Source organism: Stegostoma tigrinum, chromosome 49, assembly GCF_030684315.1.
Source record: "Stegostoma tigrinum isolate sSteTig4 chromosome 49, sSteTig4.hap1, whole genome shotgun sequence".
Lineage (NCBI taxonomy): Eukaryota > Metazoa > Chordata > Chondrichthyes > Orectolobiformes > Stegostomatidae > Stegostoma > Stegostoma tigrinum.
In genome coordinates, this window is record NC_081402.1 from 3,646,444 (window position 1) to 3,667,903 (window position 21,460).

Sequence of the window (21,460 nt, forward strand, 5' to 3'; positions counted from 1 at the left end):
CGTGGGCCGGATGGGATTTATCCTCGGATCCTCTGGGAAGCCAGGGAGGAGATTGCTGAGCCTTTGGCATTGATCTTTAACTCGTCATTGTCTACAGGAATAGTGCCAGATGACTGGAGGATAGCGCATGTGGTTCCCCTGTTCAAGAAGGGGAGTAGAGACAACCCTGATAATTATAGACCAGTGAGCCTTACCTCAGTTGTTGGTAAAGTGTTGGAAAAGGTTATAAGGGATAGGATTTATAATCATCTAGAAAAGAATAAATTGATTAGGGATAGTCAGCATGGTTTTGTGAAGGGAAGGTCATGCCTCACAAACCTTATTGAGTTCTTTGAGAAGGTGACCAAACAGGTAGATGAGAGTAAACCGGTTGATGTGGTGTATATGGATTTCAGCAAGGCGTTCGATAAGGTTCCCCACAATAGGCTATTGTACAAAATGCGGAGGAATGGAATTGTGGGAGATATAGCAGTTTGGATCGGAAATTGGCTTGCTGAAAGACAACAGAGGGTGGTTGTTGATGGGAAATGTTCATCCTGGAGACCAGCTACAAGTGCTGTACCGCAAGGGTCGGTGTTGGGTCCACTGCTATTTGTCATTTTTATAAATGACCTGGATGAGGGCGTAGAAGGATGGGTTAGTAAATTTGCAGATGACACTAAGGTCGGTGGAGTTGTGGATAGTGATGAAGGATGCTGTAGGTTGCAGAGAGACATAGATAAGCTGCAGAGCTGGGCTGAGAGGTGGCAAATGGAGTTTAATGCAGACAAGTGTGAGGTGATGCACTTTGGTAGGAGTAACCGGAAGGCAAAGTACAGGGCTAATGGTAAGATTCTTGGTAGTGTAGATGAACAGAGAGATCTCGGTGTCCATGTACACAGATCCTTGAAAGTTGCCACCCAGGTTGACAGGGCTGTTAAGAAGGCAGACAGTGTTTTAGCTTTTATTAATAGAGGGATCGAGTTCTGGAACCAAGAGGTTATGGTGAAGCTGTACAAAACTCTGGTGCGGCCGCACTTGGAGTATTGTGTACAGTTCTGGTCACCGCATTATAAGGAGGATGTGGAAGCTTTGGAAAGGGTGCAGAGGAGATTTACTAGGATGTTGCCTGGTATGGAGGGAAGGTCTTACGAGGAACGGCTGAAAGACTTGAGGCTGTTTTCATTAGAGAGAAGGTTGAGAGGTGACTTAACTGAAACATATAAAATAATCAGAGGGTTCGATAGGGTAGATAGGGAGAGCCTGTTTCCTAGGATGGTGACGGCGAGCACGAGGGGGCATAGCTTTAAATTGAGGGGTGAAAGATATAGGACAGATGTCAGAGGTAGTTTCTTTACTCGGAGAGTAGTAAGGGAATGGAATGCTTTGCCTGCAACGGTAGTAGATTCACCAACTTCGGGTACATTTAAGGCGTCATTGGACAAGCATTTGGACATACATGGAATAGTGTAGGTTAGATGGGCTTGAGATCAGCATGACAGGTCGGCACAACATTGAGGGTCGAAGGGCCTGTACTGTGCTGTAATGTTCTATGTTCTATGTAGATGGCAGTTAAGAGTCAGCCACATCGCTGGCACCTCTACTCTGTATCTAACGCCGCGCTGTCCCTGTCCTCGGAGTGTTTGATGGGGGAGCAGTGTAGAGGGAGCTTTACTCCGTACTAATCCCATGCTGATGGGGGAGCAGCGTAAGCAGGGGTGGGGCTTCACTCTGTACCTGTCCCAGCCCCGGGATGCCTGTAGCCGATCTCACCTTAGCAAGCTGAATGAGGGTGTCCAGGACGTGCCGGCAGACCACAGGGGCAGCCTGAGGGTGGATGTGGACAGTGGAGCCGCAGCCCACATGTTTCTCCGAGTGCTTGCGCCCACCGGAGCGCTGGATCTGGAAGATGTTGGTGCGACAGCCCAGGGCAGCATCCATGGACACAGAGAGCCAGGACAGCTGGCTAGTGGTCTTGGCTTCCATCTTGTGCAGCAGGTCCAGCGGCCGGTGGTCATGGGCCGCGACGGCGGTAGACTGCGCGCCAGAACCAGGCTTGGTGGCTTTCTTGCCCTTCTCCTCGGGGTGCTTGGGGGTCTCTATGCACAGCTCGCTCTCACTGCTGCGCTGCAGGATGGACAGCAGGCTCTTGATGACCCAGTTGCGCGTCTGCGTGTGGTAGCACAGGTTGCGCAGGACTCTGTGCAGGCGGCTGGTGTTCAGCTTCGGCTCGTCCACAAACAGCAACACCAGCAGGCAGGATAGTGCCTCGTGGTCCAGTAGGAGGCGCCCTCGCAGTCGCAGCAAACTATCCACGTTGCTGCTGCTGGACGCCCTGCAGGAGGACGGGGAAGGGGAAAGAGGAATACGCAGGTCACGTGTCAACAGGAGCCCCCATTCAAAGTAGCAGCTCAAACCGTACACGCTATGCCTCGAGACGCAGATCTTCAAGCAATCCTTCCATAGAGACGTAGATATTCAGGCCAACGGTGCTATAGCACATCCACCTACATAGTTTTACAATCATTTACCCCATTTCCTCCTGCAAGTAATTACTGAAACTATTTGCACTCCACTTACAGGGAGCATACTCCAGATCTCTCAAATCCCGGTCAGAAACAGTGCCCGTGCTCCCTCTGGTTCACTCAGTAGTTATTTAAAACTTGCGCTCCTTATTTACCTACCCTGTCATGCCCTGCCATGCCTCTAGTAAACCGCTCCTTAAAACAGACCAGCTCCCCCATTCCCTCGACATCACTACAGCCTCGCCTCACCCCCTGCCCCTATCACGGTACATCTCCCAGCAGCAGAATCCTACCGCGCGACGAGTCGGCTAAGAACGAGGACCCGAGCCTTGTGTTGGGAGCAGAGCTTTGCTCCGATTACCTGTCGTGGGACCTGGGTCCTGCCAATGTGTTGCGCGTGGTGTACCTGTTGTGGGTGCTGCTCCCCCACTGAAACGCTCCGCTTCTCTGCACGGCCAGGCGCGTGTACTGCACCCCTCTGTTTCCTCCCAGGCGCCCGGTGAAGCCTACGGCACAAAACAGGGCAGGGGGAGAAGACAGTTAGAAATCAAAGCACATCTTGCAGTAGCTGTGGCTCACAACTACGAGGAACACTGTTAAACACTCCAGGGGCACAGCTGGCACCAGCCACCCCCTGGCGACACGAGGAGTGAGGGGCAGCAGTTAGGCACCCCCACAAGAACTGCCCCCTAGCTTAGCTCTAACTGGGGAAAACGCCCCAGTCTCCGGCCGGGGGCGGGGCGGGGGGGGGGACAGTGGCATCACAAGCAGCTGGGATGGGGAGGCTTGCAAATAGATGAGAGTGTGGGTAAAAAGGTGGCCACACTCCTCCTAAATGTGGCCCTCAACAGTGATGTGACTGACTGCTTCAGCAGTCTGGCAAGTCAAGCCGATTCAGGATAGGTAACAAATGCTGGCCTAAGCAAATTACAGCCACATACCGCGAGGGAGAACATGTTTTTAAAAACATGACTCCTCGATTTTAGCTGGAACTGTGCAGGCCAAGCCCTTAGATGGAGCTCAGGAGGACCGAGAGGACCAGCTGAGCACACCAGGAAGGAGAAGCAGTCACTGATGGTACGTTCGACCCTGTGTCATGCAGTCATTTTTAAACAAACACAAAAAACCAACAAGAACTGTGGAGGAGCAAGTTACTGCAGATGCTGGGTTCTGTACTGAAAACAAAATCACAGCAGGTCCGGCAGCAACTGAGGAGAGGGAGTGAGCTAATGTTTCATATCTAGATGCCTGCTCTTCAACTTTGGTGAAATCATCTAGACTTGAGATGTCAGCTGCTCCCTCTCCATGGATGCTGCCTGACCTGCTGAGATTTCTTTGTTCTCAGCAAGGAACTGCGAATGCAGGAAAACCAGAAACAGAATCAGGAATTGCCAGAAAACTCAGCAGATCTGGCAGCACACCTCTGTTCTGAAGGGTCACTGGACCCGAAACATTTAACGCTGCTTTCGCTCTCCACAGTTTTGGTTTGTTGCAGAAGATGGTTCCTCTCAGAGACGGTGGAGGTGGGAAGCAGCCTGGGTACCTGTGCTCCGCAGGATGGCGGAGAGTGCAGACGAACTGCTGTGGCTGAACAAGCGCTCGTGCATCAGCTGCCGCTGTCTGGCCTCCTGCTCCCGGCGCAAGGCTTGAGCCTCAGCCGCGATGTCCGGTGGCATCACGGCCAGCACGCTGTCCTCCATGTCCTCCAGCACGCTCCGCCGCAGGTCGGAAGGCAGCGTCTGGATGAAGGTGACGGGGTCCATCGGAGTGTCAGGGTTGGCCGTCTGTGCCAGCTCTCTCCGCTGCTGCTCTACTCGCTGCTGGGCCAGTACCTGGAGGAGACCAAATGGAATGGGCAGAGAGAGAGAGAGAGAGAGAGAGAGAGAGAGAGAGAGAGAGAGAGAGAGAGAGAGAGAGAGAGAGAGAGAGAGAGAGAGAGAGAGAGAGAGAGAGAGAGAGAGAATATTACACACTGTACTAGGAGGGTTGTGGAGGTAGGCTGAGAGTGAGGTGGGGGGGGTTGCAGGCAGTGAGAGCACAGCCAGGATTTTGAGCAGTGGGGGAAGTGGTTGGACGAAGGGAGACACAGAGAGAGCTGTGACTTAACTGGGAGAGAGGGCAAAGTGGAGGAGGAGTGGAGTTGCCTTATTAGTAAGACTGCGCAACGACAGAGTATTAGACTGCCCGATACAGCTACGCTGGAGAGACAGGGTTTCAGCTGGGGCCTTTGTCAGTGGAAAGGGCCAAGATCAGGACCAAGAGCTCAGATTTCAGATTCTGTACGTAAATACACACAGGATCGGGAGAGGAGGGTACTCAGCTATGTACGTGATGCCACGATCCCAGGCTGCCTCTTAATCCACAGCATGAACCACGAAGACCATTAGCCATTTGTTCTGGTTGAACATTAGTTCACAGGCAGGCGTCGCGGACCAGGCCACCATTTAGCACCCATACCCAACAATCCCCTTCAGAGGATGGGGGTAAGCTGCCTTCCTGACCTGCTGCTGTTCCTACCCCTGGCCCTCTCAAATCAAACCCTGGATTCAGAATGAGTATCAAACTGAGGTGGTGAATAAAACAAAACACAAAACAAAAAGCACAGGGAAGAGGGAGTGAGGAATTGAAATCACTGCAGACAGCAAAGGAGGATGCTGAATATTTGTAATGGCTGTTCCCAGAGAAGCAGGGGGTGACAAAAACCGGAGGGGGGGGGGGAGAAGAGGAGAGAAGAGAGGAGGAAAGAGAGCACGAGGCAGCGCGAGAGCGAGGGAGCACGGGGTAACGACTTTCCATTTTGATCTGGAAATATCACAATACCTACATAAACAGCCCAAGGTCCAGATGACAAGGTGACGACAATATTAGTCAGGGCTCATGAGAAACTATCCCCCACCCCACCCCAAAACATTCATTAGAGTTTAGAAGGTTGAGGGGAGATCTAATAGAAACTTAGAAGATAATGCATGGCTTAGAAAGGGTGGACGCTGGGAAGTTGTTTCCGTTAGGCAGGGAGTCTGGGACCCATGGGAACAGCCTTAGAATTAGAGGGGATCAATTTAGAACGGAAATGAGGAGACATTTCTTCAGCCAGAGAGTGGTGGGCCTATGGAATTCATTGCCACAGAGCGCAGTGGAGGCCGGGATGTTAAATGTCTTCAAGGCAGAGATTGATAAATTCTTGATCTCGCAAGGAATTAAGGGCTACGGGGAGAGTGTGGGTAGGTGAGGCTAAAATGCCCATCAGCCATGATTAAATGGCAGAGTGGGCTCGATGGGCCGAATGGCCTTACTTCCATTCCTGTCTTATGGTCTTAAAGCTGCCCAGCAGGACTTTACCTCCAAATTACACCCCCCGGTGGAATGGCGTGGCCTTCCTGGCAGGCAGGCTGGAATTGGGGAGCAAACGGCTTGGCTTTTTTTAAGAAACGAAGTGAGAAAGAGAGGTTCCTTACCTCCTCCTGAATGGCTGGTGGGAGTGCGGCCAGGAACTCCGGGCTGACCTCTGTGACACCCTGGTTACCAACCAGCGTGGCAGCGGCAGCAGCAGCGGCTGCAGCGGCAGAGGCAGCCACCGTGGCTGCTGCACGGTTCGGCGGCCGGATCCCCAGCTGGTTCTGGAGAACCTCACGGCGGATATCCTCAGGCAGGGCAGCCAGGAAGGATGGGTCCACACCCTCCGGTAAGCTAATCCCTGTTGGAGCAAAACGAGGGGGTGGTAGAGAGGTGGGGAGGGCGATAGCACGTGCGAGAGAAGGACGGAGGGAGAAGAGGAACAGCGTGCGGTGATGGGGAGAGAAACAACACACAGAGAGCGAGCGCGCGAGAGTGAGAGAGACGGGGGAGACAGACAGGGACACAGAGAGAGAGACAGAGAGAGAGACAGAGAGAGAGACAGAGAGAGAGACAGAGAGAGAGACAGAGAGAGAGACAGAGAGAGAGAGAGAGACAGAGAGAGAGAGAGAGACAGAGACAGAGACAGAGACAGAGACAGAGACAGAGACAGAGACAGAGACAGAGACAGAGACAGGAGAACAGGGGAACAGGGAGAGGTGTGGTGGGGAAGCGAGAAGACAGGGAGACAGGGAGATTGCAAAAGAGAGAAAAAAAGTCAGAGAGAGAAGGCTGTCAAACATGGCTTGTGGGGCACGACTGCTGCAGCATCACAGTCTCAATGCTGGAGATGAAGTCTCTCAGCTTCCCGCTGCTCCAAAGGTTCCTCCCCAAGGCATGACACCATGATGTAGCACTTATGCAGCACCCCTGACAGCCGGGAGACAGGATGGCCAGCGTTATGGGCAGCTGGCCCTGCTCCATCCTGTGCAGTGGGGATCCAGGGCTTCCCCCATCCTCTGTTCTTCAGGCCATTGCATGCAACAACTGACATCAGTGTCAGTCCCTGGCAGACAGCTGTAGGTCACTGCCCAAAAGGAGGCAGCTGAGGAACTGCACCCAGGGTCTCTGCCATGGGAGACGTCTCTACCCTGTTGGGGGCTGGGTGACACTGTTCACCAACACAACAGCACCCACTCCCAACTTCCAAACAAAAGGTACCGTGGATGCTGGAGAAACTCAGCAGTTGGGGGCAGTATCGCTGGAGGGAAGAATAGAGTTCACACCTCAACTCCAACGTGGGCTGAAGAGGAGTCATCTTCGAGTCAAAGCATTCACACTGTTTCTTTCTCTACAGATGCTGCCAGACCTGCTGAGATCCACCAGCTTCCAGACCGCTTTCTGCTAGTCTCTATTGCTGCTTCTTTGCCATGTCGCTCCAACCAGAGTCCTGTAGGGGATTCACGCTCGAGAGAAACAGGTACTTTATATTTTGTGCCCACGTATGAGCTTAACAAAACAGAAAAGCGAGCTGAGGGCCGGGCTGAGGGAGATCAAATGAGAGGAGGAGAATACAGCAGTGCACACACCAAAGACCCTTTGAGTGCATGGCTGTGTGTTCATCCTCATTAGCACCCCTTGCTCTGCTGAGTTGGGTTTGTCACTCGGTCTACAAGCAACGACCCAGGGAGTGCAGTGCACTGACAGACCTACTGGGGGAAGCCTGCAGACACCTGACGACAGGTAGGGAGAGTAATTTAAAAGGCAAACGCGAGGCAAAGTTCAAAGCTAGTGTGGCATACCAGCAAGTGGGTCCTCCTCACTGTTTGTGGTGGATGGCTGCCCGTCAGAAGCTGCTGTTATTCCAGTCCCTGGCACTGCGTCTCTGGCAGGCAAGGCCACAGAGGGGATAGAGGAAGAGACACTGCGCAAGGGAAGAGAAAAAAAAAACAGAAACCACGGTCAGTTTGCAATCTGGAGGGGTCAGTCACTGTTTGGGATAGTTAAATCAAATTCGGCCATTAGAGGGGGAATTCCAGGATTTTCACCCAGCAGCACCGATGGAATGGCATATTTCTAAGTCTGGATGGTGAGTGGCTTGGAGGGGGACTTGCAAGGGTGGTGTTCCCATGCATCTGCTGCCCTTGTCCTCCTAGATGGTAGTGGTCGCGGGTTTATACGTTGTTATCTAAGGAGCCTTGGTGAAATCCTGCAGTACGCCTGGCACTGCTGCCGCCAAGTATCGGGGGAGTGCATATTTGTGGACATGGTGCCTGTTCTGCTTGGTGTCAGTGTTCAATTGTTGGAGCTATATCCATTCTGCAAGTGGGGAGCATTCCATCACACTCCTGACTAATGGGCCAAGGGGGAGTCAGGAGATGGGTGACCAGCTTTGTAGCCACACTACTCATACGGCTACTTCAGTTCCTGATCAATAGCAATCCCCCAGGATGTTGCAAGTTGAACAGGCCCAAGGAGCGAGCGGTCTTGTCTTGCTTTTAGATAATCACACCAATCAGAGTATCTTCAAATAGCTGTATAGTGTGCTCCTTTTGATAAGAGGCGTCTATAGGATAGCAATATGTTGCTAGGGCAGGAATCCAGAACCTCAGGCTTACGTTTTGGGGACACAGGTTTGGATCCCAGCACGGCAGATGGTGAAATTAGAGCCGAACAAAAATTTGGAATTAAAACCTAGCGTGACAGTGACCATGCAATGGTGGTTGATTTTTGTAAAAAGCCACCTGGGTCACTCAGGTCCTTTAGGGGAGGAAATCTGCCACCTTTAGCTGGACAGGGTCAATGTGACTCCTGACCCCAGATCGACGTGGTTGACTTTTAACAGCCCTCTGCACTGAGACACAACAAAGTATAACTAGCTCACACCCCAAAATAAAATGTCTACAAGAATTTCAGAGGTTTAAGGGAGCAGCCCTATAGCATGGAAAACATTATCCTGAGACAGGCAAAGCATGCTCAAGTCAGGCGGCAGTTTAATGGCCAGCTGGTCTTGCAGAAACATTTGTGACCCTGCCCAGGAGGAGACTGGGAGCCAACGGAGAACCTGAAACTTCCACTGACTCCACACGGCCAACCAGCAGAACGATAAAACATCCCCTTTTTGGGAGCAAATGATGCTGATCAAGGAAGAAACACTGGGGAATTACGAAGTGCCACTGTTCTCCTTCCAAATCATAGAATCCCTACAGTGTGGAAGCAGGACATTCGGCCTACTGAATCTATATTAACCCTCCAAACAGCGTTCCACCCAGATATACAGCCTACCCTATTCCCATTCACTGTGGCCAATCCACCCTAACATCCCCTGGGCACTACGGGACAATTTAGCACGGCCAATCCCACCCTAACCCACACATCCCTGGGCACTACGGGACAATTTAGCACGGCCAATCCCACCCTAACCCACACATCCCTGGGCACTACGGGACAATTTAGCACGGCCAGTCCCACCCTAACCCGCACATCCCTGGGCACTACGGGACAATTTAGCACGGCCAGTCCCACCCTAACCCGCACATCCCTGGGCACTACGGGACAATTTAGCACGGCCAATCCCACCCTAACCTGCACATACCTGGGCACTACAGGACAATTTCCCACGGACAATCCCACCCTAACCCGCACTATGGGACAATTTAGCACTGCCAATCCCACCCTAACCCGCACATCCCTCGACAGTGGGAGAAAATCGGAGCACCCGGAAGGATAATGTGCAAACTTCATACAGATGGTTGCCTCAGGGTGGAATCAGATCAGCAGCAGAGTCACCACGCTGCTGAAATAGTGGCTGTTGATTCTTTGTGTGGTCACCTCAGGTGTAACATCTCACCTGGTCGCAGAGTGCAATACTGATCCCTGAAAATGGTACCCGACACAGAGGCAGTGAGGGACTATTGCTACTGAAGCATTCCACCAGTGTGATAGCCATCCAGGCCTCCACTGAGTGCTCACCTCTGGTCTCCAGCTGGGGCTGGCTCTGCTTGACCTTCTGCGGAGCCTGCTGACTCTGAGGGGGGCACCCCTGCGTCTTCAGTCGTTGGCCTGCTCCCTTGCTCACCGCCTCCCACACTAAGGCCCTCTGCCGGTGTCTCCTCCAACATGCCAGACACCGGGCTGCTTGTGTCCATGGGGGAGCCCTCCAGCTGGCTGCCCACTGTCACTAGGGCGTCCGAAGCTTCCACTCTCTCTGGAGACTGGGAGGCTGAGGGAGGTGAAGGGTATGGGAGGAGGAAAGAGGGAAGATGAGTGGGGAAGAGGGATTTGGGAAGAGACAATGGGAGTGAGGGAGCCAGGGGTTTGAGCAGAGAGAGGGGTAAAAGAAAATTAGATTCAACAAAAGGCATCCAACACTACATCAAAAAAAGTGTTAAGTCTACAAATAGCTATCCCCATCTTTGGATTGGAACGCCCATTGAGAAAACTTTAGACCATGCTGTCAAGGCCAACTCTTTATACTTCTTGATGGAAACACCAGGCACTAGAATGACATCTGCGGGGCAGGTTCCCTTGAACAGATTAAACATTCCACAGGGCAGCTCCCCGAGTATTTGGCCTGGAGTTCCATCACACCCAGATGAGTGAACGTACGGAACTTCCAGAGTTCGATCCCTGGGCAGGACTGATTGACGGTGAATGCTGGGCTCTTGGATCCTCTTTGGAATTTACTGCCCTCGGAAGATCACAGGAGATGGACAGCAGGTGGGAAAGGAGAGCCGATTCCCTGGGATCAGCAGCTCCCCCAGTGGTTGCTGCAGCAGCCTCGATGGGCTGAGCGGCCTACTCCTACTCCATGATCCCAGGGCTTTGGGTTCTCCAGCTGTCAACCTGCACACCACTGGCGAGAACATACGAGAGCTCTGACATGAATGACTGGCACAACTCAAAGGCTGAGCCTGGGGCTGCAACAACTCAAAGCTAACATGCATGCCCATAGGCTCCAGGGCTCCCACTGTTTGATTCCTGCAAGGCATGACGCAGAGACAGAGTGCGCGTGACGGCGTTGTGGGGCCCACCTGTTGTTGGTGCTGGCGACATTTCCATCTGCAGGGCTTCGGCCTCCCCACTCTGTCTGTCGGGTACTGTCTCGATGGGCATCAGGGACTGTGCCACCACCTCCTCAGCAGAAGCCAGCTGCAGTGATGAGGCCTGGCCTCCGGGTTGGAGTGGGGCCAGAGGTTGCGGTTGTGCCTCCTGAATGCCCAGGGGCTGGCTCTCCGCAGCGGGAGCACCCTCCATCGAAGCTGATGCTGGGAGCAGGTTGTCCAGCCGTGGTGTATCCAACCCAGTGGAACCGACGACAGGGTGCTCGGAGTCTGGAAGGAAGGATTTTGTAAAAAAAATTCATTTCATCAGAGATCTTAAAACCCCTATTGTGGGAGCAGGCCATTCAGTTCACACTGACACCCCAAAGGGCAATCCACCCAGACCCATCCCTACACTCCCCTTGGCTAATTTTACCAGCCTGAATACCCCTGGGCACTACGGGACAATTTAGCACGGCCAATCCCACCCTAACCCGCACATCCCTGGGCACTACGGGACAATTTAGCACGGCCAATCCACCCTAACCCGCACATCCCTGGGCACTACGGGACAATTTAGCACAGCCAATCCACCCTAACCCGCACATCCCTGGGCACTACGGGACAATTTAGCACGGCCAATCCACCCTAACCCGCACATCCCTGGGCACTACGGAACAATTTAGCACGGCCAATCCACCCTAACCCGCACATCCCTGGGCACTACGGAACAATTTAGCACGGCCAATCCACCCTAACCCGTACATCTTTGGACTGTGGTACAGCAACACGGGAGAATGTGCAAACTCTACACAGACAGCTTGAGGGTGGAACTGAACCCAGCTCGGTCCCTAGTACCATGAAGCAGCAGTGCTGACTTTGTTCAAAACAAGATCTGCAGTTTAAAAATGCTGGGCTGAGATGACCAGGACAATCAAATGTGCAAATCAGGAGGAGTAGCTCTTTTAACCCTTTGAGACTGCATCTCCATTCAATGGGATCATGGCTAATCTGAACGCAACCTTCAAATCCTCATTCCCGACTGCACCAACACCTTTCCCAGGAGTGTGTTCCAAAAGTTCAGTCAGGGCACCTCTGAAGCAGCAGTTATTTTAACAGGTGACACCTGACCTTTTACACCGTGATCCGTTGACTTGCGGGAGAAACTCAACAGTGTCACATGGGATGGGGGTCCCAACACACACACACACACACACACACACACACACAGACTGATCCAGGCCTCTTCCTGTGTGGAGAGATTTGAGGCTATGGCTACAACACAAAGAGGGAAAGGTTAGATTGGAAGTATTCTAGTTGGACATGGGGGCACAGTGCTGCTCAAGCCTGTTTGCACAGATTTAGGGTTGTGGATGGGGCAGTAGCCCCATCTCTTGCTCTCACCTGCTAACTGGCCCTGAGTCCTCATGGCTTCCAGCGCCGCTTCAGCAATCGAGGCGGCCATGTTGCTGATGGCTTCATTTGTGGCAGTCAAGGCACTGGAGCTCACACCTGAGAGCGAGGGTACAACAGAGAGAGATGTTAGGATCACTTCCATTACATCTCAGGAAGGGGTGCGTGGGACAATCAGGGAGGGCTTTCACAGGGAACACCAATGAACCAAATCCGCCCCAAATAGCACTGCAGGGAAAAGCTGTCAGGATGACTGTGATTGTAGAGGGTCAACGTGAAGTGAATACACATTCACTTACAGAAGCAAAAAAGTATCCTGCTTTGTGCATTAGATAAGTCACCGCCATCTGTTAATTGGCAAATGCTCCCAACTCCACTATTTCAATTTAACCCCGTGCTGCTGTCCTGGGAATGCTTGATGGGAACAATGTAAAAAGAGAGTTTAAAATAGTAGAGAGAGCTTTACTCTGTAACTAACCCGGTGCTGTCCCTGTCCGTGAGTGTTTGATGGGGGTGAGTGTAGAGGGAGATTTACTCTGTATCTAACCCTGTCCTGGCAGTGTTTGACTGGAGTGGGGAGCTGGGGGCAGCAGTGTAGAGGAACCTTTACTCTATATCTAACCCAGTGCTCTCCCTGTGTCTGTTTGATTGCGGGGGGTGGGGGGGGCGGTGTAGTGAAAGCTCTACCTCATATCTAACCCCATGACACAGCTGTCGTGCAACAGTCTGATGGGCCCCTGTAAATGGAGCTTCACTCCGCATCTAATGTGAATTATAGCTGTTCCTTGTAACAGCTTGTTGCCAGCCCTTCGTGTTAATGAACGCTGAAAAGAACCAGAAACCAGCGAAGTGTGGAGAGTCTTTTTCGAACCTTTGCATATGCAGCTCTTAACCTGCACCCATACTCTCACACCACCAAGAGCCACCTTCCACCCCCTGATCTCCCTGTTGGCTGCTTGACTGCTTAGCGAGGAAGGCAGTAGGTTGTACAGTTATCTCCACACAGGGCAAAACAAAGAACAAACAAACAAAGGGTGGGAGTGGCCGGGGGGTGGTCAGAATCACTACCCTACAACTATACAACCTACTACCTCAGCGTGCCAAAGCAAACTGTGCCAGTCACTCCTCTTCCTGCAATAACAATTTCAACCCACACACAGATAAGCACGCCCTAAAAGGTGTATCAGCCCCGAAACCGCAGGGGAAGGCAGCCTTTCACTTTATTTCATGCGCTTCCGTCCTCAGGAAGTCCCAAACTGTTTGAACAAATGCTGCTTGAAGCACGTTACTAAGGACTGACAGCCCAGAAACAAGCACAAGTACACTCACTCATCAGTACCAAGCCTACATACGCTTCACACAAACCTCCTCCTGACCCCCACTTCACCCCAAACATCCTTCCAACCTTTCCTTCCTCAATTATTTATTCAGCTCCCACTCGAGTGCATCTACCATAGCTACTCCCTGTGGGAGCAAGTTCCAAATGCTCATGGGTATCTGGGTGCAGACACCTCTCCTGAAATCTCAATGGGTTTGCTGGAGACCTCCTCTTATTTCTGGTCCCTCACCTCCAGTGATCCCTCCCTCCCCCCCGCCACCGAGAGAGGAACGTTCCCACACCCAAACTGCTGAGCTCCTTCAGCATTTTAAAATGCTGCTCCACCCACCTCCAAGCAGCTCGCTCCTCTGCACAACATCGAGGACAGACAGCCACCCAGGGGCAGCCAGCAACGTGATGAGCCAAAAGTCTGCTCGCAATGTTTGTCAAGGCCGAGGAGGGGGGTGGGAAGGGAGAAATATAGGCCAAGACAAAGTGAAAGGAGAGAGAACCCTTTCTGCTCTCCTTTCACCAGTGGCTGCAGAAACTTTGACACCTAAACAAAACGGTAGCTTGAGCTTGGGTTCGGGTTCAACAGCCATGGGAAAGATGGCACCTCCATAGTCTGTGACCAGCTGCAGCAGACGTGTACTGCACCACATGCAGGTGAGCCCACACCAACAGCTGTGACTCCTTCTACAAGAAACCGTTTCTGCTCATGGAATATTGCCACCGGTGCACACACGCGTGCGAGGGATGATCACGCAAGTCTTGCAGTCCCAGGAGGTCACATTTGCCACCGCAGGAAAGACAGTAGATTGTATAGTTAACTCCGAGATCGGGTATGACCCTAAAACTATACAACCTACTACCTCATCCCAAAGGGCACCATTCCATCTCGAGGCAGGCAGGACGTGGTGCTTAAAACTGAAGGGTGAACATGTTAGTGCAAGGAAAACAGCGAGCTGAGAACGGTCAAGCTTAGAAAGCAGCAACGGCGTGTAGGGTGCAGGCAGAGGTACAGAGTTTCAGGCATATTTCTGAGTGCATGCTGCTCTTGAACTGTGCCCTGAAGAGCAGTGCACCCCCTGCACTGCTGCCTGATTATGAGACAGCATACAGGCATAGGCTGGCATTAAAATGAGCTTTACTCCATATCTAACCCTGTGATGTACTTCTCCTGGGAGGGTTTAATGGGGACAATGTAGAGGTATGTTTACTTTCAGTTTAAAACAGCAGAGAGCACTTTACTCCACACCTGAACCTGTGCTGTCCCTGTCCATGGGAATATTCCATGAGGAACCGTGTACAGAGAGCTTTACTCTGTATCTAACCCTGTGCCATCCCTGTCACGGGGAGTGTTTGATGGGGGAGGGGGGGGGGGGGGGGGAGTGGGGAGCAGAAACAGTATAGAAACCCCATGCTGCCCCTGTTCTGGGAGTAGTGTAGAGTGAGCGTTACTCTGTACCTAACCCTGTGCTGCCCCTGGGAGTATTCAACGGGGGAACCACGCAGAGGCAGCATTACTGTATCTAACCGCCCGTGCTGTCCGCGATGGGATAATGTTAAAGCCACCTGAGGAAACAGATTGAACAGTCTGTGGGGAAAGAAGGTAGGGTGTTAAAAAGCAAGAAGCCTCCAGCTTTCAGGTCCCAAGCCTTGAGGCAGCTCCGAGCTCTTTGCACCGTCGCAGATTACACCCAAGTGCCACCAGATTGGATAGGAATTGCAGCTGAGCAGGGGAACAAACCTGTTTGACTCTTGTCACCTTGAACAGACGAGTTGGCAGCTCTGGTGGAGCCCACAGCCTGCTGCACAAACAGCAATAACAGAAATAAAGTAACAAAATCAACGAGAAGCAGAATCTTTGCCACAGGACCAGAAAGAACAAACTCCCTGCAGTCAACCAATGCTCGTTTGTTGCTCGATTACAATTCCTTGGATTTCAAGGTAGACATGCCCTCAACAGATGTTAATTTCTTAGGAACAGAGGCTAGTCAGCCCCTCAAACCTGTTCTGCATTTCAATTATAGCTTTTTTAAAAATAAAGTGACATACGTCTGGAACAGATGAAACTTGAAACCGGAGCCTTCTGGCCCTGAGGTAGGGACACTACCACTGTGCCACAGGAGCCCGTGCAGTATTGTCATACAGCAGCTAATTTGCAAAACCAAGACAGGTTGACATCCAATGTTCCTGACCCCAAGGAACGCCCAAAGTTTTAAAAACTTTCAATTAACCTGCTGCCTTAAAAGCATGTGGCCCAAATCTCTGCTCCCTCCCCATGTCTCCGAGCCCCAGCCACCCTCCCACATGGCAATTCCCCAAGGAAACCCACCCCATTCCTGACTGTTCAAAGCAAAACAAGGCAATTTCAGCAAGGCACAGAGTACAGTCCCACACACCCCGGAGGAAGGAGCTCTCCTTCACCCTCACTCACCGACGCGTTCTGCTCCTTGTTCTCCTTCTCTTCCTTCGCCTTCTCCTCTCTCCTGGCTTCTTCCTCTGCCAGCTGCTTCCTTCGCTTCTCTCTCCGTTCCTCCAGCTCCTCATCACGCAGTGACTCCAGGTGCTGGATGACAGGAAGCTTGACCACTTTGCCAGGGAAGAAGATTCCAGAGTTAGCACTCCGAGAAGTGGCGCTGCCCCCCCTCCTGACCCCCTGAGGAGGGAGGTCACTGCCCTCTGTCCCATCCCCACCCCTCCATTAGGGCCTTCCTTGCTTCACATCCACTCCCTTGGTTGAGAAGCAGCTGAACGAACCGCCCTTGGGCTGAGCAGACCCTTCCTTGCAGGAGGCCCACCCGAGACCTGATACCACAGTCCAACCTGGAACCCCAGCACCATTTGTTTTAAAATAAAACCAGTCTCTGCAGAGACTTGTCTTTTTGCATTGTGTGTGTGTGCCAGATAAAGAGAGGACATAGTTTATCATAAACAAAATTCCAGAATTAAAGCTAACCAGTTGGAAATTATTTTTATTCTGAATGGCAATACTGAAGAGAAGTCGAGGGCCACAGAGTCATACAGCACAGATACACACCCTTTGGTCCAACCCATACCAAATTAATCCAGTCCCATTTGCCTGCATTTGGCCCATATCCCTCTAAATCCTTCATGTATCTATCCAAAAGTCATTTAGAAGCTAACTGTACTGTACCCACACCTCTCTGGCAGTTCACTCCATTTACACACCACCATCTGTGTGAAAAAGTTATCCCATTGGTCCTTTATAAATCTTTCTCTCTCACCTTAAAAATATGCCCCCTTGTCTTGACCTCTCCCACCTTATAGAAAAGACTCTTGGCTATTCATCTTGTGTATGCTCCTCACGATTTTATAAATCTCTCTAAGGTCACCCCTCAACCTCTCCTCACTACAGTGTAGAAGTCCCAGTCTATCCCTAAAACTCAAACCCTCTGACCCTGGGGAGGGGGGGCCTCGAGTATCTGCACGCTGCCCTCCCCCCGGCCATCAGAGTACTTTGTGCTCAAGCTGAGACAGACCCTGGTCAGTGGGCCAGTTAGGACAGTGTGGCCTGTGAACACACTGAGTAGGAGCACCCGGGGTTAGGGTTAGGGTTAGCAGTTCTTAGCCAGCTTCACTGCAGAGCACGGGAAAATCCCAAGGGGCCAGCAACAGAGAAGGAGACAGATGAGGCCTGGACCCCAACAGACACACTGGGTTACTGGATAGCTCTGAGCTCAGACAGAGGCATGGGAGTCAGGATTCCAACGTGACTGCGAGCTTCAGATGCCACAGGAAGAAACATTCTGCCTACATCGGCCTTAGAAAGATCCTCACCTGCCACACAGTCGTGCATACTTTCTGCATCCAGCACTTTACATTCCTCAGTCCAGCGAGTGAGTGCAGTTGGGATGCTAGACAGGGTACCTGCAGAAAGAAGAAGAATATTACAACTGCTGTGGGACAGAAGCCCAACGAGCTACACTGCCAAAGCAAGGGGAGGACCCCAATATCAGATGCAGCATTCAAGCACCCTGCAAATATTCAGATGCAGCACTACACCACAGGTACCTGTCTTTTTTTTGCCCCTCTGCAGGTCACAGGTAAGAAATGCTGTGATTAAGCTCAACAATGGTGGTCAGACACCTACTCCCACACTTTCTGCCTGCACCACCATATCTGCTCCTCTCCAGCATTCTGCTGAGCAGGCTTCCAGTGGTTGGAAATCTGCAAAACGCTCTGAACTTTCTGGTACGTGTCAGGCTGGGTCAGTGGCGGCTTTGGGCTCAAGCCCCATTTCAAAACTGGAGCCTGCAGTGTTGAGATAACAGGTTGGCCATCCAGAACACAAGAAATGGGAACAGGAGGCAGTTATGTGAGCACCCCCCCGCCCAAGATGTTATGACTATCGGCATGGCCTTCACTCCATTTTTTTGCCTGCTCCCTTCAAACACCGTTAATCATTACCTTAATCAAACTCTAATTTGGCCTTGAATACATTCAGTTACTTGCCCCCTTCTGCTTCTCTCTGGGGGAGATTATTCCACACAGACTCCCCACGCTCAGAGAAGACTTGCCTCATCTCTGTCCCCTCATTCTGAAAATATGCCTCCTCATTCTAGAGCCACACCATGTAGGACTGACAGACCGCTGCCCCATTCAGCAACTGCAAAGCACATTTCCCCACATCTGCTCCCTCACCCCCATCCCAGGCACCAAGAAGACTTTCCACATCGAGCAGATGTTCACCTGCACATCTGCTAATGCGGTATACTGCATCTGCTGTTCCCGTTGTGGCCTCCTCTACATCGGAGAAACCAAGCGGAGGCTTAGGGACTGCTTTGCAGAACACCTCAGCTCAGTTCGCACTAAACAACCACGCCCCCCAGTCACGAACCATTTAACTCCCCCCTCCCATTCCTCAGACGACATGTCCATTCTGGGCCTCCTGCAATGCCACTATGATGCCACCTGAAGGTTGCAGGAACAGCACCTCATTCCGCTTGGGAACCCTGCAGCGAAATGGTATCAGTGTGGATTTCACAAGCATCAACATCTCCCCTCCCCCAACCACATCGCAAAACCAGCCCAGATTGTCCTCGCCTCTCTAACCTGTCCTTCCTCCCACCTATCCCCACCTCCCACCTCAAGCCCACCCCCCATCTCCAACCTATTAACCTCATCCCATCCTCTTGACCTGTCTATCCTCCCTACCTCTCACCTACACTTATCTCTACTGGCACCATCCCCGCCTCTTTGACCGTCTGTCTCCTCTCCACCTATCTTCTCCTCTATCCGTCTTCTATCCACCGCCTCCCCCTCCCTATTTATTTCAGAACCCCCTTTCCCTCCCCCATTTCTGAAGGAGGATCTCGACCTAAAATGTCAGCTTTTTCTGTTGCTCCGAGGCAGCTTGGCCTGCTGTGTTCATCCAGCTCTACACCTTGTTATCTCAGACCCTCCAGCATCTGCAGTTCCTGCTATCTCAGAAACATTTCCCTATTGCCTGGATGAGAACAGCTCCAATTACACTCATGAAGAACAGTACCAGACTGGATAAAATTACCCTGCTTGATCAGCACCACACTGAACACACAACATTCATTCCCTCCAACAGTGGTGTACAATGGTAGCTGTGCGTGTGCATATTGTGTCTACGAGATACAGTCCCACCTCCTCTCTCCCACAAAGGGCAAGGGCAGAAGATGAACAAGGAACACCACTTCCCACAAGTTCCACTCTGAACACCCCACCTGAACATACACATGCCCGTGTACACACAGAAACCACCCAAACTCGGAATGGTGTTGGCAGACGTGCCAAAATCCTGGAACTCCCTCCCTAATTGCATTGTAGGCAGCCCTACACCCCACAGACTGCAAGGGGAGACTGAGCAGCATGTTCTCAAGGGGGGAATTAGGGTCGATTAATTAGGTGGTGGCTTGACCAGTGATCAAACGATATGGCAAAAACAGACCAGCAATTAAAACCCCTGAGCCCTCTTTTGCCAGCCTAGCAGTTACTGGCCCAGAATCGGGTCACTGTTTTATTGCCACCTTGCCATTTGTGCCACAAATGGGTTACCCCTGGGGGTTCATGGTCCTGCTCCATTCCTCCTCCTCCACCGCCACCAACACCCCTCCCATACCCCAACCAAGACCCTAGAAGACGACTGGTTGCCTTACCTGCTTGGCTGGTGGTAGCTGTCTGGTCATGGAAGAAGTCGTCTAGGAGATCGTCGTCTGACCGGGCGATGATATGCACATCATCATTACCAACCAGGAGCCGGGCTCGGCCTCTGTTCTGCAGCGGTAGGCTGCTGCTCAGCTGGAGGATGTCTGCAGCAGCCGAGGGCCCCAACAACCTACAGGGGTGGTGTGGGCAGGGGCGGAGGTTAGAAGAGTCATCAAATGCAGCCAATGTGGCCCTGACATGCCGACAGCACCCCCTCCCTCAGCGCAGACTTCCAACAAGCACCCCCCCCAAACACCAACGGCACCCCCATCCTCAGCTCGGACTTCCAACAAGCAGCGCCCCCACCCAAAACCCCAACAGCACCCCCTCCATTGGCGCAGACTTCCAACAAGCACCCCTGCCCCAAACTCTGACGGCACAGCCTCCCTTGGCGCAGACTTCCAACAAGGACACCCCCCCCCACCCCACAAACACTGACGGTACCCCCGTCCTCAGCTTGGACTTCCAACAAGCAGCTTCCCCACCCCAAAACCCCGATAGCACCCCCTCCCTCGGCGCAGACTTCCAACGAGCCCCAGCTACCCAGCGCAACTATCCAAACCCCGACAGTACCCACTCCCTCGGCATTGACCCCCCAACAAGCCCCACCCCCTCAGCACTGATGCCCAAAACCACCCCCCAACCCATCCTCCCAAACCCCAAAAACATCCACTGCTTCCTGTGCAAAGGCACCCAGCTCCTCAGGGCAGACTCTTGACATCCGCCCCCCCCCCAGGCACTGAGGCCCTGACACCACAACGCCCACCCCACCCCGCGCCCCTTCCGTCAGCACAGACCCAGCCCACACCAGCCCCCAAACACACCCCTCCCTAGGTGCTAGCCCCTCCCACCAGCTGATGGCACCAACTCCCCTTGAAGGCCCCCCACCCCACCCCAGCAGTGACCCACCTACCATCCTCTTGTTCCTTTACCTTTGCAGGATAAGGGGAGGGTTCGGCTGCCTGTTACCAGGGTAGTGCACATGGATGGTGTGGCCCGTGTTGGCAGCAAATGGCCGGATTGCCCGCTGACTGCGCCCTATACCCTGCGTGAGCCTGGTAGTGGAGGATCCTGTGCCCAGCGTCAGCGCGCTGTGATCCGCATGCCGAACCATAAGTGGTGCGTGGCTGGAATGTTACCTGGGGCGGGGGGTATATCCGCTGGGGAAAAGCGGTGAAACATTAGAAAGGAATTTGACATTCGCATTAGCATCTTCACGACAGAATCAGACCGATTGACAGACGGAAACACAGCAGTTCAGATTCTAACTCTAAACATTTGTTGAGATCTGGATGTGCAACGAATTGCTGCTGGAAGAGACAGTACCACGTAGCGGCCGTGGTTTTATCTGGAGTCATTTGCAAGACAATCCTTCTTGCTGTACCCAAGGGTTTGGGTGGACGTGCGTAGAGCAAACGGAGGTGTGAGTGCGTACGTGTATGTATTGGCGACATAGCACATATCCATGAGCTATACAGTGCAGCTCCTTCTTCATTATCTCCAAACATTGACAGCCAAACACTCCCTGGACAGGGACAGCACGGGGGTTAGGTAAAGAGTAAAGCTCTCTCTACACTCTCCTGGCATGGGATTACCATTTCTGCCCAGTTAAGAATGGTTTCACATCCTTGCAGCTTGAGGGGGGGCGC

The 21,460-nt window shown here is 52.5% G+C and overlaps 1 protein-coding gene across 1 annotated transcript in view; it reads right to left on the reverse strand.

Moving 5' to 3' along the window:
* Window positions 1-21,460, reverse strand: part of huwe1 (HECT, UBA and WWE domain containing E3 ubiquitin protein ligase 1) — a 221,466-nt gene that overhangs the window by 25,795 nt on the left and 174,211 nt on the right. The window contains 14 exon segments of the mRNA XM_059643207.1: window positions 1,753-2,314; window positions 2,866-3,010; window positions 4,048-4,336; window positions 5,960-6,198; window positions 7,640-7,761; window positions 9,810-10,059; window positions 10,871-11,170; window positions 12,284-12,391; window positions 15,361-15,421; window positions 16,051-16,205; window positions 17,415-17,504; window positions 19,763-19,941; window positions 20,744-20,930; window positions 20,933-20,971. Coding sequence (XP_059499190.1) covers window positions 1,753-2,314; window positions 2,866-3,010; window positions 4,048-4,336; window positions 5,960-6,198; window positions 7,640-7,761; window positions 9,810-10,059; window positions 10,871-11,170; window positions 12,284-12,391; window positions 15,361-15,421; window positions 16,051-16,205; window positions 17,415-17,504; window positions 19,763-19,941; window positions 20,744-20,930; window positions 20,933-20,971 — 2,726 coding nt within the window.